Genomic DNA, 14,271 nt, shown 5'->3' on the forward strand with positions numbered 1-14,271 from the left:
AAAACCCATTTCAAACAGGAAGAACAGTGAAAAAGTAATGTATATTTTCTCCATAAGCAATAGTTTCAGAAATAAAGAAGGATAATAGCAGTTACTGAAAAAACTTGTATAACATTTATTTTGATGGTTACAGGAAACCTACTGCCACTACTACATGCCTGCCCATCCCTACCAATGAGGAGTTCCCTGCTGCTGAAGGAAGTATGTCAAGAAGGACTTGATGCAGATAAAAACCACTGCAGTTTAATGGAAGTCTAGAAATGTCTCTCAGAAGGTGAAAACCTCCAAAGCTATTTTATCTTGTAATGAAAAACACACTGTAATGAGACAAGTATGGAGATTAAGAATCCAAAAGTTCTTGCCCCCCTTGTCAGAGAGGCCACTTCTTTTTCCCCTGTGAAGTTTCTTCAAAATCAGAAGGAAAATTATGAGTCTTCAGCCCACTACAGCTTTTCAATAATGAAACAAGAGAAATGCTATTTTCTTCACAAGCTTTTAAAACCCATGATTATTTCATAAGACTGCCCGAGACTGGAGATAATGTATAATCATCTTAGGTGATCTAGGGATGAAACTCAATATGCTTAACAACTTCTAGATGTTAATCTAATACAGCAGACTGTCAGCTGTGAACTGCCTGGGTAAATTCCCTGTGACAGATAAAAATCTCATGGACTGTAAAAGGTTTCTATAAAACTAATCAGGATCACATTAGACCCCTGTTAGAAAAAAAACTATCAGCTACCCCAACAGAACTATTTTCTTCTTTCTTGTTTCCAGATCCCTTGGAGGCCTTTCTGTAGATCACAAGATTCTTCTTGCAGGTCTTGAACACAGGCACAGTCAGGAGTTCAGCCAGGATTACACCAACCTGTATCCCAGATCTTGTTATCAGATACAGCAGACCACTATCTCCAGAAATTTCACAAGGTTCACCATGTTGGTTGAAGTCTGTAGGTTGATGACCTACAGAAAAGAATCCACACCGAAAATTCTTTTTCTGGGACTTTAAACGTTTTCTCTCCCCATTAATATTTAGCAGATAAAGCACAATCCCAGAAGTAACTTGATCTGAAGGCCAATCCAGACTACCTGCCTGGATGGGCAATCAGTGCAAAGCTTTTTCTCAGCTAGTGTGCACTAGCTACAATATTCTATGTGTAATTGCATAAATGAACAGTGAAGTAACGAGAAGACTTTTTTAAAATTGTTACAGACAAGTTATTGTATTAAGAAAACTGCAGAGGTATCTCAGAGCAACCAGCCATGACAAGAAAATGTGCAGTATTAGGTATACACATAGCCATTATTTCAAGCAAAGCTATAGGAACAGGAAAAGTCAGGGAAGACTCACAGGGACACGCAGGACTGTGAATGTTTGAAGACTGAAGAAATTCAAAGTTTTCCAAATTACTTACCTTGAAATAGCACCCTAGTCCTAAAACAAAGACATGACTGGAAAAGCAAGAGTAGTATTAAATGCACATTTGACTGAACCAATATGGGATTTACAACCTAAACTCACCATTCTTCTGAACAGCCTTTAGTCTGCTGATAATGTAACTGTGGGCTTGCTTAGTCGTCCAGTTAACAGTTCCATTATTGCCATCAGCAGAGCTTAGCAAAAAAGCTTTTCAGAATAAAACAAATGCAAAAAAAATATTAGTCAGATCAACAGACTTCCATAAACAATCTGATCAGAGGGGATCAGATGTCTTTTAAACCACATTTTGGTTTTAGTCCAAGTTTAGGAATCACAAGTTAAAAACATGGTGGTGTTTGATTTGAATATATAAACATACGATAATCTTTCTGACAGTCGGATATTTTACACCCATTTTTCCAAATAAGTTAAATTTACACTAAATGCTTAAACCTCTGCAGACACTTCTGCTGACATTACTGTACTAATAATAAAGATAATGAAGACTATTCTCTGGTAAATGTATTTGCACTGGCAAAATCTCACAGGGGGAAATATAAAGTTACTTTCACGGACACAGTATTTTTTTACCAAAGAAGGGAAAGTAATATAAGCAAGAGCACAGCTTTGCTCGTATAACAATGCTTATACAAAAGACACATGAAGCTGATTACCTTGCCTTGCAACTGGTAATAAACAATAATCAATTTTGAAAAAATAATCCATTAAAAATGGTTGTCTACACTCACACAGCTAAAACACAGTCTGAAAAAGCAGCTGGATCTGTGCTGCTGAAGGAGGAAGAAGTTTTGAATGTGGTGAGGAGCAAATGATTACAGGAGAAAGCAAACAGCTGTGGAGCTGACAGAAAGACTCCATTTCACCAGTACCAGAACTGCCTGAAAAAGCTCCCTCCTCACTCCCACTTTTTTGGTCCTGTTCTTCTGTGATGAATAATAGATACATCAGCTGTTTGTACAGTTACACACGAACTGAAAATGCAGAGGGAAGGAATGGCAGACACTGAGAAAGGGAAAGTAGCTGTAATTAGCAGTCCCTATTTTGAAATATTTCAGGAGTGAGAATTCATGTCAAATCCTAGTCCAAAGACGTTACTGGATTAGCATCCTAATTTCTTTGTAAAAACAACAATACCAGAAATATCAAGTAGCAGTACTTGTGTACAGATACACCAGTTTGCAGGAAGAAATGAACACTTATTGGCAAACACTCAAAGTGTGTGAATATCATTTACACTAGAAACTTAAACTATCTGAGGAAACTTCTGACCTGTCACACCAGTCAGCTATGACCTTAATGATACTGCATTCCCCAAACAGGATTTATGAGGCACAACAGATCTGGCTTAAGCAGTAATCAAGACACACAATAATCTATGCATGTAAGAGAGACACTTAATGGTAAGTTACACAAAACACCTACAACTGAATTGAGGATGAAGTGTAATAAAAAAAAGTATTTTAATGCAATTTTAATTTTTTAATTTATTAAACAATTTAATTAATGCAATAATTACCATACCAACATGACACCATTTAAGTTCCTTTAGATTTCCAATATACACAAAAGATTTAACAAAAAGGTATTATTTACTTCCACTGATTTCTATATGTCTGTCAAGATAGACAACCTTTTCCTTGCTGAACCAATCTGTATATATTGAAAATTTTAATATAATACCATGCTAGGGATTATGAAATTCAGTACTGCAGAGGACCTTTAGTGTAAACTTTACTAATTCTTGAAACATTCCAATTCCAAAAAATGGTAAAATAAAATTGTTCCAATATTTCAACAGGATGAGCTGGGCAATCAAAGGCTTGTCAGCCACAAATGAGCAGCAGTACCAGACAAAACAATTAATACAAGATTAGATTACTGACTTATTAAATGGAGAACAGTATTATAGTTATCACAGTCCTTGTCAAAAGTATTATACTTATTACAGTCCTTATTTAATCCTTATTAAGGATTTTATGCCTCCTTCTAGACACTTCTGATGATCACACAAGTTTTTCCTGATAAAGATATCGACACATTAGGCTTAACTATACAACTTATCACCTAAGATTTTGATTGAGAAAGTAGATACAAAATCATTTTAGCATATTTAAGTGGAATTAAAAACAAAAGAAAGACAAGTGCCACATGGTTTTTAAATATAAATGATCAGTAAGTGTCTTTGATTTGGGTTCCTAAGTTTTGTGCTATGTTTAGCTGTTGGGATTGAAGAAGTTACCTGTTCACCTCTCCATGCTATGCTGCATTTCTCAGGGGAACAGGAAACGTAACCAGTGTGCCTCTTTTGAGATCCTGGAGTTCACAGTGTGGTGTTTTCATATGCATCATCACCTATTATTTCAAATGACTGGTGTGAGAAGAGAATAGGGCTACTAAAAAGTTAATTTGTTATTTAAGATTTCTAGTGGGCCTGACAAGGTTCTGGCATTAGCCTTATGCAGCTGGAGGGGGGAGAGAGGAGAGAGAGAGAGAGTGATGGGGAGAGAAAGAGAGAATGACTTGGTTGTATAAAATACACTGATAGAATTTGCAGGTAAAAACAAAGGCTAGGAGGCTGACATAAAATAGAGATGACATGTTCCTAATGGAACAGTCTGCATTGTCTGGTAAAAAGGTGATCAGTGATGTGCACTTCAATAGAATAAAATGTAACTGCATACCAGGAACAAAGGCAGCAGCACGCCATGCACACTACAGAGCATGCAGCTCGGGGATGCTCAACTTTAATAACAACCCAGAGATGTAGGTAGGTTAAATAGATGCTTTCAGCAGAAGACTGGTTAGAACAGCTGACACGTACACAGCAACATCAAGGAGGAATAGAGAGATTTTATTTTTGTACTTGACACAGATATGATCACTGTTCAAATGCTCTAGCAGAGCCTTCAAGAAGCACACTGACAACATGATGAAGGCTCAGGGAAGATCTGAATGTGATTAAAGGATGACAAAAGAGGCCTTATACTACAGAATGCAGGTATTCAAACCATGCATTTTATCAAAGAGATGGTTTAGAATTAATTTAATCGGCCTTGTACTCACTCTGAAAAAAATGTTAATAGTGTCATGCTTTTCAGTTTGTTACACGTGTTGCCATAGTTGCTGCAGAACCCATCACTGCCTCTAAGAGTAAACTCTGTGCCCAGGGACTGAAAAAGGCCCAAGTGAAGGACATCATAGTGTTTTCTTTTTTCTTTACTTCAATTATATTTTTCTTTAATTAATTATTTTATTTTTATTTTCATTAAATTAGTCTCTTATTTGACATTTTTCTTTAATTGCAATTGCATTATTTTATAACTATAAATGATACTATTATATCAATTACATTGTTTCATACTATTTTTCCCTTTCTTGAATTTTATTTGCATGTGGCTTATGTAAAGGTTTTAAGTATTAATACTTAACAACAAGAATATTTAACAGAGATACCCACAATTTCTGCCCACCTAACAATTACAAAAGGACCAACTTTCATGGTCATGATACTTTCAAGCATCATAGATCAACTTCACTTTCCCTACTCCTTTACTGCACTCTGACGTCCACACAGCTTCCTGCACCCTTACACGTCCTTACTACTTTGAAGTAGAATCTCAAGCCCATCTCTCCTACTGTTAAAGCAGCACACAGCTCCAGCTCTCAAAAGCTGTCTCTTCCCTTTTCTCCCACACCACCCCCTTCACCTGGGACCTGACACAAACACGTGCTTGTTACTTCACGCCACAGACCAGTACCTCAGGCCATGCTTACACCGCCCCTTACTCTTATGGCACAACCCCGCTCCAAAACTACGCCTGCGCTCCCCTACTGCACATCCCATCTGGCTTGGTGTTCTTTCCTGCATCCGGGAAGCACAGGTCCTGAGCTGAAGCACAGATTTCTGATGGGCTACTGCAAATCACGGAGCAAAACAGTTAGAAACTGACACCACTAAGTTGAAACAGAACATCTGTAAGAGACAGAACTATCTGCATCAAGGTGCTTGGCCCACAGCCCAGATCAGAGCCTGGACCCAAGCAGTTACTGAGGATCCACATATCCACACTGAGATACTTGCCCAGTTGCTCACACTGTCCATTATAGGGGGCAAAAGTTGCAGCAACACATACTCTCCCTCCTCTTCCAACCTCCAGGCACCTTCCTCTTACCTAATAAGCACTACATGGAGAAATTTACTATGAATTAAAGTGGATCCTCTCAGTGGAAATTCACATTGAGATTCGATATTTTCTAACAGATAAGATCCTCTTCAATGGCAGGCACTAGACAAGAAATAAGAATTAATTTGTTTTAGTTCTCCACTGCAGATTGTTCAGGTTGCTCTGCACTCCACTTATTTGAACTGTGGAAAAGTCCAAATCAACCCCAGAAAGGCTTCTCAGCTCTACACTTACTCATCTTTGTTCAGTAGGCAATGGTTTTCTATCTGTTCCTGTGCTACCCACTGATTACTGTAACATCTGAACATTTCTCCAAAATCATTCAAGCAAAGCAATCAAATAAAGCATTTTGACAGTCTCATTGTGAAATTTCAGCATGGGAATGCTTTCTTGGAAACGCTGAAAATTAAGTACTGGAAGAAAAAAACTTCATGATTTATTAATAGTATCATTTACCCCCCACCATTCTCCCATCTACTGCAGGTCTACAAGAGAACCAAATTGGGCCAGCACTTCCATGAAGGTGAGGAAAACACTGTCAGTTCCTGTGGTTCTAGTCCAAGACCCACGGTGTAACCACGGGGTATGACCAAGCCACTCCGTAAACCTGCTATTCCAGGATGTCTCCCACGTTTCTATTATCTTTTGATATATATTATCAGAGTATCCTTGCAATTACATTCCAAACTTCTGAGGTAGCAACTGGTCTAAAATACTAAGAAATCCAGAAAAGTCATTGATCTCAAGATGCTGGATTTTTGTCTGCCCAGTAGGCTGGTCACTGTAACTTCTCATTTCATGGCTTGGACTGTCACTAAAAATAACCTATATTTAAAAGGCACTTTGGCTGTTTCTTTTGCAATTGTAACAATATTTAGACACAGATCATGTTTACATAAACCTTACTTTTTTGGCATTACATAATAAGCATCATAACTATGCTATTAACAAAACAATGTATAAATTCAACCTATGTAACATGTTCACATTAATTCCAACACAATAGAAAAATCGGTAAATACCCAAATCCATGCCTTCAGCTCTCAATCTGTCACACTTTGTTTCACATTGAAAACACTTCAGCAAGATACTCATGAAAAGAACTCTGCTCAGGTCAGAACACTTCTTAGTTCTGCTACTTCTTGCTACTTCTTGATTGAAAAGCAGTTCAGCTGTTTAGGAGAGAAATTAATATTCACATTCTCTGGTTTCTTGCCTCTTCTGTTTCCTTCAAAATCCTACAGAAGTAATCAAAACTAACAACTCCCTCCTTTCCTCCAGAGGTCATCAAAGAAAGCCACTCTACACTGATAGTTTCTGCTGTAAATTTAGCAGTATATATTCAATAAGAGTCCAAAAGCTATACCAATATAGATACTCTTGTCTAGGTTTTAAATTATTTCTTAGTTTGATTGGAAACAATTTTTCTTCAAAATAAAAAGTTTTACTTTGGTGACTGCAACTCCTAAAGTACTTTAATGTACTTCTAACCAATCTAAAAACACTGAGGAGCAAAACTAAGCCTCTCTACACACTGAACAGTTATATCTAGAGCTATAAAGCTCACTCCTAATTGTCTGGCTTTAGGACCTCTAAGATGTCTCCATGTAAGCTATACTGCCTATAAATAATGTGCTTCTCTAATGAAAAGCCTACTAATCGAATAGCTACCCTTCCCCTCCTGTAATTACTTACTCAAGCAAGTAACAATTGACAACAGATTTTATTGATCTGGGTCAGATTAGTACAAAGACTTGACAGGCAACATTTTCTCAGGCAGATATCCAAAGGCTCTCTGAAGGAAATCTCCTTCTTTGGCCTTATGGTCGCACTCACAAAAGAAAAAAGGCCACGTATGCCATAGTGTTAGCCTGAAAACACCCATAATCTGTGACATATTCTGCCTCCCTGGGCAGGGTGCAGTTGAGCAGAGGAGTGTTGCCAACAGCACTTGTGCTGTTAGCAGTGGGATGAGTGTAGGGATCTAGTTCAGCCTCCTAAATACATTGCCCAGGCCAGCACTTGACAGTTGTTTTAAACCAGCTAACACTGCCAGCCCTGCTGAAAGAGGGGATTCCCAGCACATTTTTTGTCACGGAGCACTAAATAATCCCGTAACAATACTAGTCAGAACACAGATTTCAGTGAACAAATTTAGCTGTGAAAGGGCAGGAAAATGTTTTCTGGCAGCAATGCACCTTTATGACAGATTAATGTAACCGCATCATCACAGCTTCCAAAGTGGGACCCAATGAGCTCCTTCCCCATTTTGACCCTTTTATAGCGAAGGGGGAATATGACTCCATTGCTCTACAAGTCCCTGTTCCTGGGATGAAACAGTGGTTCCAGGAACAACATGGGCAATGACTACCAAGTTTTAAATGCAGAAATACAGGGCAAAACCACTGGCCACAGTCATTCAAACATTTTGATGACCACTCTGCTTGAAAACCTGCATGTTCTCCAACTCTCTCTGCAGAAGCAGAATATGAGGGGCAACTCATTGCTCTGCCAAACTAGTATAAAGGACACCTCTAAACTTCTACAAAGCCTGTTTTTATTAAGATAGAGTCAAAGAACAACTAACTAGTTTGTAATAGAAATGCTTAATCTCAAATGTCACTTCTCACAACACAGTCCCATTTTTTCCTAGCACTGGAGGAAATGATCATCAGATAGCATTTGAGAGTGAATACCTTCAACTGGAATACTATAGTAGCCTCCTAGGAGCAACAGTTGGGCTTCTGAAATCACTCACACTGTTTAAACTATTAAATCTCTTGAAATCATGTTTTGCCACAAGGAGGATAGGGAGGAGTGAGGGGGGATAACTCAGACTTCTGAGAACAGCTATCCTCCTCCAAAAGGCTTTTATGTTTCATGCATTTTTAAGAAATGCAGAAAGCTTAACTTTCTTCTGTAGATCACCTGCTACAACAAAAATGGGAAAAATTAATCCGTATTAGGTGAGGAGCACTTTAAAAAAAATCTATTTACAAATCTTGTGCTACTTCATATGTTCCATTTTGTCTGCAAGATGTCTTTTGCCTCATTAAGTAATGCTGCTGTACTGTAGAGTCTATTTAAGACCAGGACTCAAAAGAATGGATTTTCATGCTGGGCTGTGGCTCATTCCAGAGCCAGCAGATGAGGCTGGAAGTTCTCTGCTTAACGAGAATGGAGGGGAGCTCACGTGAGCTCCTGAGACAGTTTGCATCATTCAGATCAGGAAAATACTACAAATCTCCACTTTGATGAAGAATAAATTTTATATAGATATCTCTTAAAAGAATGTAATAGAACTAAAGTTCATGCCACCTTTTTATATCAGTTGCAAACCATGTATTCTTCTGTTTTAACTAATGAAATCCAACTGAACCAAGTTTAGAAAGGTCTGAATTTGAAGTGGAAAAATGATCACTGAAAACCTTAAGACTTTTTCCCTTACCATATAGCCTGGAAAGGACATGTGGATTAAGCTCACAAGTCAGCTTCTAGAGGTCATTCAAGTGCAACTTCTTAAAACCTATTATTTCAGTTGATACAGAAAACTTAACTTGTACTTTCTTGGTTGCTATCCCACAGCCGGTCATGGAAGAGGAGGCAGAAGAGACAGGAAGAATTTCCACTAAGGTCAAAGCAGTATCGTGCATTTAACAAATGCAAAGTTTTATCCTTACACCAAACAACTTCACACTTAGGTTCCTAGTGCACCTTTATTATAACCAATGCCTCATGTCGATTCTGCTGTCAATATCCTATGACAAGCATGGCCATATATTTAAAGAAGTACTTGAAGTGTACCTAGATACTGTTTGAGATGATACGGAGCAGACAGCTTGCAGATGAGACACCACTGACCTCTCAGACTTCAAAATAACCCAAAGAAATAGATTTCTTGCTCTTGACTTGCTCTTGGTGTAACAAATCTCACAAAGGCACTCCTGTGGCTGGGCTGCTTTTAAGCGTTGCCTCTTTCACGTATTTTATTGTGAAGAACCTTGTGGATGTGAACCCTGCCTACAGCATGAACGCCACTGTTTACATGCATTACGGACCAGGATCCAGGCTTTTTCCTGCAGTCTTAATTCTGACACAGCTGGATTAAATGGTCAGGATGGAAAATAAGGAGGAAGAGGGGCAACACGACGGGCACTCCCGTACCCAACACGGCCCATCCCGCGGCCCCGGCAGAGCGCAGCGGGCGCGGCGCAGTGCCCAGAGCGGAGCCGCCCGCGCCATCCAGCGGCTCGGAGCCAGGCCTGGCCCCGCGCCCTCCCGACAACCCCGCTCCGGCCTCGCCCGCCGCCCCCGGGCTGCTCTGCGCGGGGCCCCGCCGGCCTCGGGCGCTGCGGCCGCGCCGGGCGGGGCTGCGGCGGGGAGAGGCGGGGGCCGCCGTCCCGTGCCGTCCCTGCCCCGCCCGCGGAGCGCCCTCCGGGACCAGGAACCGCGGGATGGAGGAATGCCGAGGCAGCTCGGACCCCGCACCGCCGGGGGCGCGGAGCGGGGAAGCGGCGCCGCCGGGAGGGGAGCGAGCCCGAGGCGAGAGGGCACCGCGGCGCAGGCCGGCGGCTGCCGGCGGGACCCGCGCCCATCGCCGCGGGGAGACGCGCCTTGACCGACCTGTCAGCAGGAGGGTGGTGAGGGCGCTGTGCGGCCACGGCCCCGCCGCGCAGCACCGCATCGCTCTCCGCTCCTCCGCCTGCTGCTGCCGACACCACCACCACCGCCGCCGCATCCTCCGCGCCGCGAAGCGCCGCCACCACTGCCGCTCCTGCCGCTGCCTCACCCCGCGGTGGCCGCAGCATCCTCCCCTTCCCGCCCCGCTCCTCCCCGCCCCGCCCCGCCCCGCCAGCTGTGCCCCCGCAGCGCGGCCGGGACATGCCGCGCATGCCGGGAGCAGCCTCCGCCGCCATGGCGGGCCGGGGAGCGGGGAGCGGGGAGCGGGGAGCGGGGAGCGGGGAGCGGGGAGCGGGGAGCGGGGAGCGGGGAGCGGGGAGCGGGGAGCGGGGAGCGGGAGCGGAGCCGCCCGGTGCGGAGTGCCCGGGGAGCGGCGCCTACGGACACGGGCCCTGGCGCCGGGGCAGGCCCGCTCGGCGCCCCCGGCAGCGGTAGAGGCGGAGGTGCCCCGTCCTGCCGGGAAGATGTGGCGGGACGAGGCCGTGGTCGTGAGGGGAAGTCAAGACAGCGCCTGAGGTGTCTCTTTCTTCCCCTGCCCCTGCCCCGTCCCCTCCCTTGAAGGCAGGACACCAGCAGTAGAACAGGACGGGACATCTCGCAGGCTTGGCTGGTGCACACGTGTGGGGTGCTTGTGGAGGACTGCGTGGCGAAAGCCCTTGCAAGATCAGATTTCTGAACGTCTTACCCTATCTTATTGGAGAGGGTTCAGTGGAGGGTCACAAAGGTGATTACAGGTCTGGAGCATCTCTCTTCTGAGGAGAGAGTGTGGGAGCTGGGCCTGTTCTAAAAAAGACTGAGAGGGAATCTCATTCATGCATGTAAATATCTCAAAAGGGAGGTGTAAAGGATGCTGCCAGACTCTTTTCAGTGGTGCCCAGCAACAGTATAAGAAGCAATGGCCATAAACTAAAACACAAGAAGTTTCACATCATCGTGAGGAAGAACATTTTGTTGATGGTGGCAGAGCACTGGACCAGTCTGCTCAGGGAGGTCATGGAGTCTCCTCTCTTGAGACATTCAAAACCTATCTGGATGCGTTGCTGTGTCACCTGCTTTAGGTGATCCTGCCTTGGCAGCAGAGTTCAGTGAGATGATCTCCAGAGGTCCCTTCCAACCCTGACAGTTCTGTGACTCTGAGACCAGCAGTAGGATAGGACAGGACACCTTCCAGGCTTGCCTGGTGCACAGGGATGTGGTGTGCTCTTGAAGGCCATTGTGGGAAAAGCCCTTCCAACAGCAATTTTCTGAACGTCTTACCCCATGTTAAGCCTAGATCCCTATTCTACACATAAATCCAAAGCAGTTTGGTTTTTTCCCAGCATTCAGTAGCTGTCCCTACAGCTGGCAGAATCATGAGTAGGGTGTCAGGAGGGGATGGTCAGGGTCTCGGCTCCAGGCTTCCCTGTGCATGGAGACTTGTACTGAATTTCCTGTCAGGTTGGACCATTCCATGCTGCCTCACTTCACACTGTCTGCATTATATTTTCTGGACTAATTACTGATTTTTGGCTGCCATTTAATGTCTGTGGCTAGCCCAAAATCTGTGGCAGTGTTTACTGTGCTGTGGAAGCAAATCTCCCTGTGGAGGAAGGAGGAATATTGTCAAATGTCGTTCTTGGCAATGGTGATGTATTTTGTGGGTGGGTATATGTATATGTCATACATAACCACTAAAGAAACAGCGCTATGTAAATACAGCATTTTCTTTCAGTGAGCTACTCTCCCTCAGCTTTCTGTATGATACATATAAGAATAGTCCCTGCACTAGAACTACGTTTTCCACAACTAAAGCCTCAGCTCAACAAATAGATCAGTTTTTACTTTTATGTTTTCATTCAAATTGCAGTGTCTTTCATTATCCATTCCTTGTCATTCCTTCCTTTGTTCTGCATACAGAATTTTGATTTCTCATGAAATTTCATAAGCATTTCCACTCTAGTGAGCCAAATGTGTTTGCAAAAATGTAATAATAATTGCATGATTTTGAGGTTTGGAAGGAAGACATATAATCTGGCTTACTCAAACTGTACTGACCTCATTGAACTCTTTAAAAGCAGGGGAAAAAAAGACTATTGTAGAAGATTTTACCCTATCTGGCTTTAGTCTTGCTACAGCTCTAAATTTCCATTAATCCATCTCATGAAGAGGAACTTCACATTGCAAGAGGCTCTTCAGTATAAATATTCTGCCTCACATTAAGGTACAAAATACTCTGGTGTTTTAGCCATCCAGCTATTATCCCAGATAAAGGATTTTTTTTATTCTCTTTTCACGGAGATCTTCAGAATATATTTAATTTTTAATTTGACTACATAGATGTTTAAGAGCAGAAATCACACTCCATTTATCTGTGCATGGAAGTACTCTTCTGTTTCATGGCACTTAGTAATTTTGAGGAGGCCTTCTTCCACTCTCGAGTTACTGTGATTTTTTTGATTCATTCCCCTATGAAGTATACAAAGCCATACAGGTGCAACTGTGTCATAAGAGTCTTGGGGAGGTAGCTCATCCTGTGATGGTAATGTTTAGATTAACAAGTGAGAATACTGGCACCTTTCCAACAATAATATTTATAGTAGCCAAGTGTCTGGTTTTTGTAAACCTCTCTACTGTCATTAACTTATTAATTACCATTTTCTTTCCAAGTATTACATGTGGAGATGTTATTCCTATAGACACTATAAAACTGTCAACATCATTCAGCAGTGTTGTAGTGTTCAGTGCTCTGCCACCTTTGCATGGAAAGAAGGCTCTGTTTGTCTAAAACATGTTTGTGAGATGTACCTGCCTGGGAAGGAAAGATTATGTGTCATGGGAATGTAAAGATGTGCCACAAAAGTCTGGTTTGCTCCACTGCTTCCTTCATAGCAGCCCTGCTGCGTGGGTGGGTATCTCTTTTTACTCAGTTGTTTGGGGCTGGGATTCCAAAGGATCCAGCACTAACCTAGCCCTGGCAAGACTTTGACTCACCTAAGCAACTTTGGGTAATGCAGTGCATTTAAGAATTCTACCCTTACAGTCAAAAAAATGAAGTGATACAGACAAGACAACTTGTTTAAATCACCCACCAATGATTTGATAGTGGTTAGAAATACTCCCTCTGTAAGTATTTCTTTCTCTTTGTACTGTAATGTAACAGACTGTCTTCATTTAAATAAATTGAAAGGGAGCAGTGATGAGACCTTTTTCTAAAAATGGTTCTGTATTCTATATTCATATTTAGTGCATTTGCTTTGGCAAAGAGAGCTGGTTCTAACACTATAGTTTTTAGCGAAAACTTTTTTAATTCCAGAGTATAAACCTCCCATTTTTAGGCATGCAATAGTGACAATTACTGTTTCCCAATGTATTCTGCAGAAGGTTTGAAGGTTTATATCATTCTTCAGATGTTCGGCTGTTGACTTCATGGAAAAGGAATACAACCCAATCCCTTTGTCCCTGTCTTTGAGCACAGGTGTTTCCAGCTTGATCTTTACAGGTACTGAATACTTGTAAGTGCTCAGTGTTTCTAAAGAGCAGCCCACCTAAACAAAAGAAGGAAAAGCAGTCTTTTTAATCCTTCCTTTTTTTTAGGCACTCCTGTGAGAAAAATACTTGTGTATTGTTGTATAGCTTTCAGTAAGGTTAGCAATGAGTATACCAATTTATTATGTAAAATGAAAAAGAACAACTACAATTCTTGTTTCAGTTTGCAAGTCCTGAGGAGTTTATAATAACACCTTTCATTACATTCCAATGATTCTTATTTCTTTTGTACTTCTATCTCTCTGATGTTTACTGGAAGCCTTTTGACATGTTAATGTGGTAATTTGTGACTGCAGTATACTACTTGATTTTATGCAATGCTTGGCTAAGTGTTTTATATGCAGCAGTGTTACAGGATACTATATACAGCAAAAAATTCTTTAAAAAGTAGGAATTTAAGAATTTTGGTATTAGGTGAAACACACCCAACAGATGCTT

General features: G+C 41.9%; 1 protein-coding gene across 1 annotated transcript in view; it reads right to left on the reverse strand.

The window, feature by feature from the left end:
- The window catches only part of SGCE (sarcoglycan epsilon), a 34,001-nt gene extending 23,565 nt beyond the window's left edge, over positions 1-10,436 (reverse strand). Inside the window, 3 exon segments of the mRNA XM_071560730.1 lie at positions 1,526-1,630; positions 10,252-10,384; positions 10,386-10,436. Of these exon segments, the coding sequence (XP_071416831.1) occupies positions 1,526-1,630; positions 10,252-10,384; positions 10,386-10,436 (289 nt within the window).
- Positions 10,437-14,271: the final 3,835 nt, after the last annotated feature.

The sequence above is a fragment of the Pithys albifrons genome, chromosome 7, assembly GCF_047495875.1.
Source record: "Pithys albifrons albifrons isolate INPA30051 chromosome 7, PitAlb_v1, whole genome shotgun sequence".
Taxonomy (NCBI): Eukaryota; Metazoa; Chordata; class Aves; order Passeriformes; family Thamnophilidae; genus Pithys; species Pithys albifrons.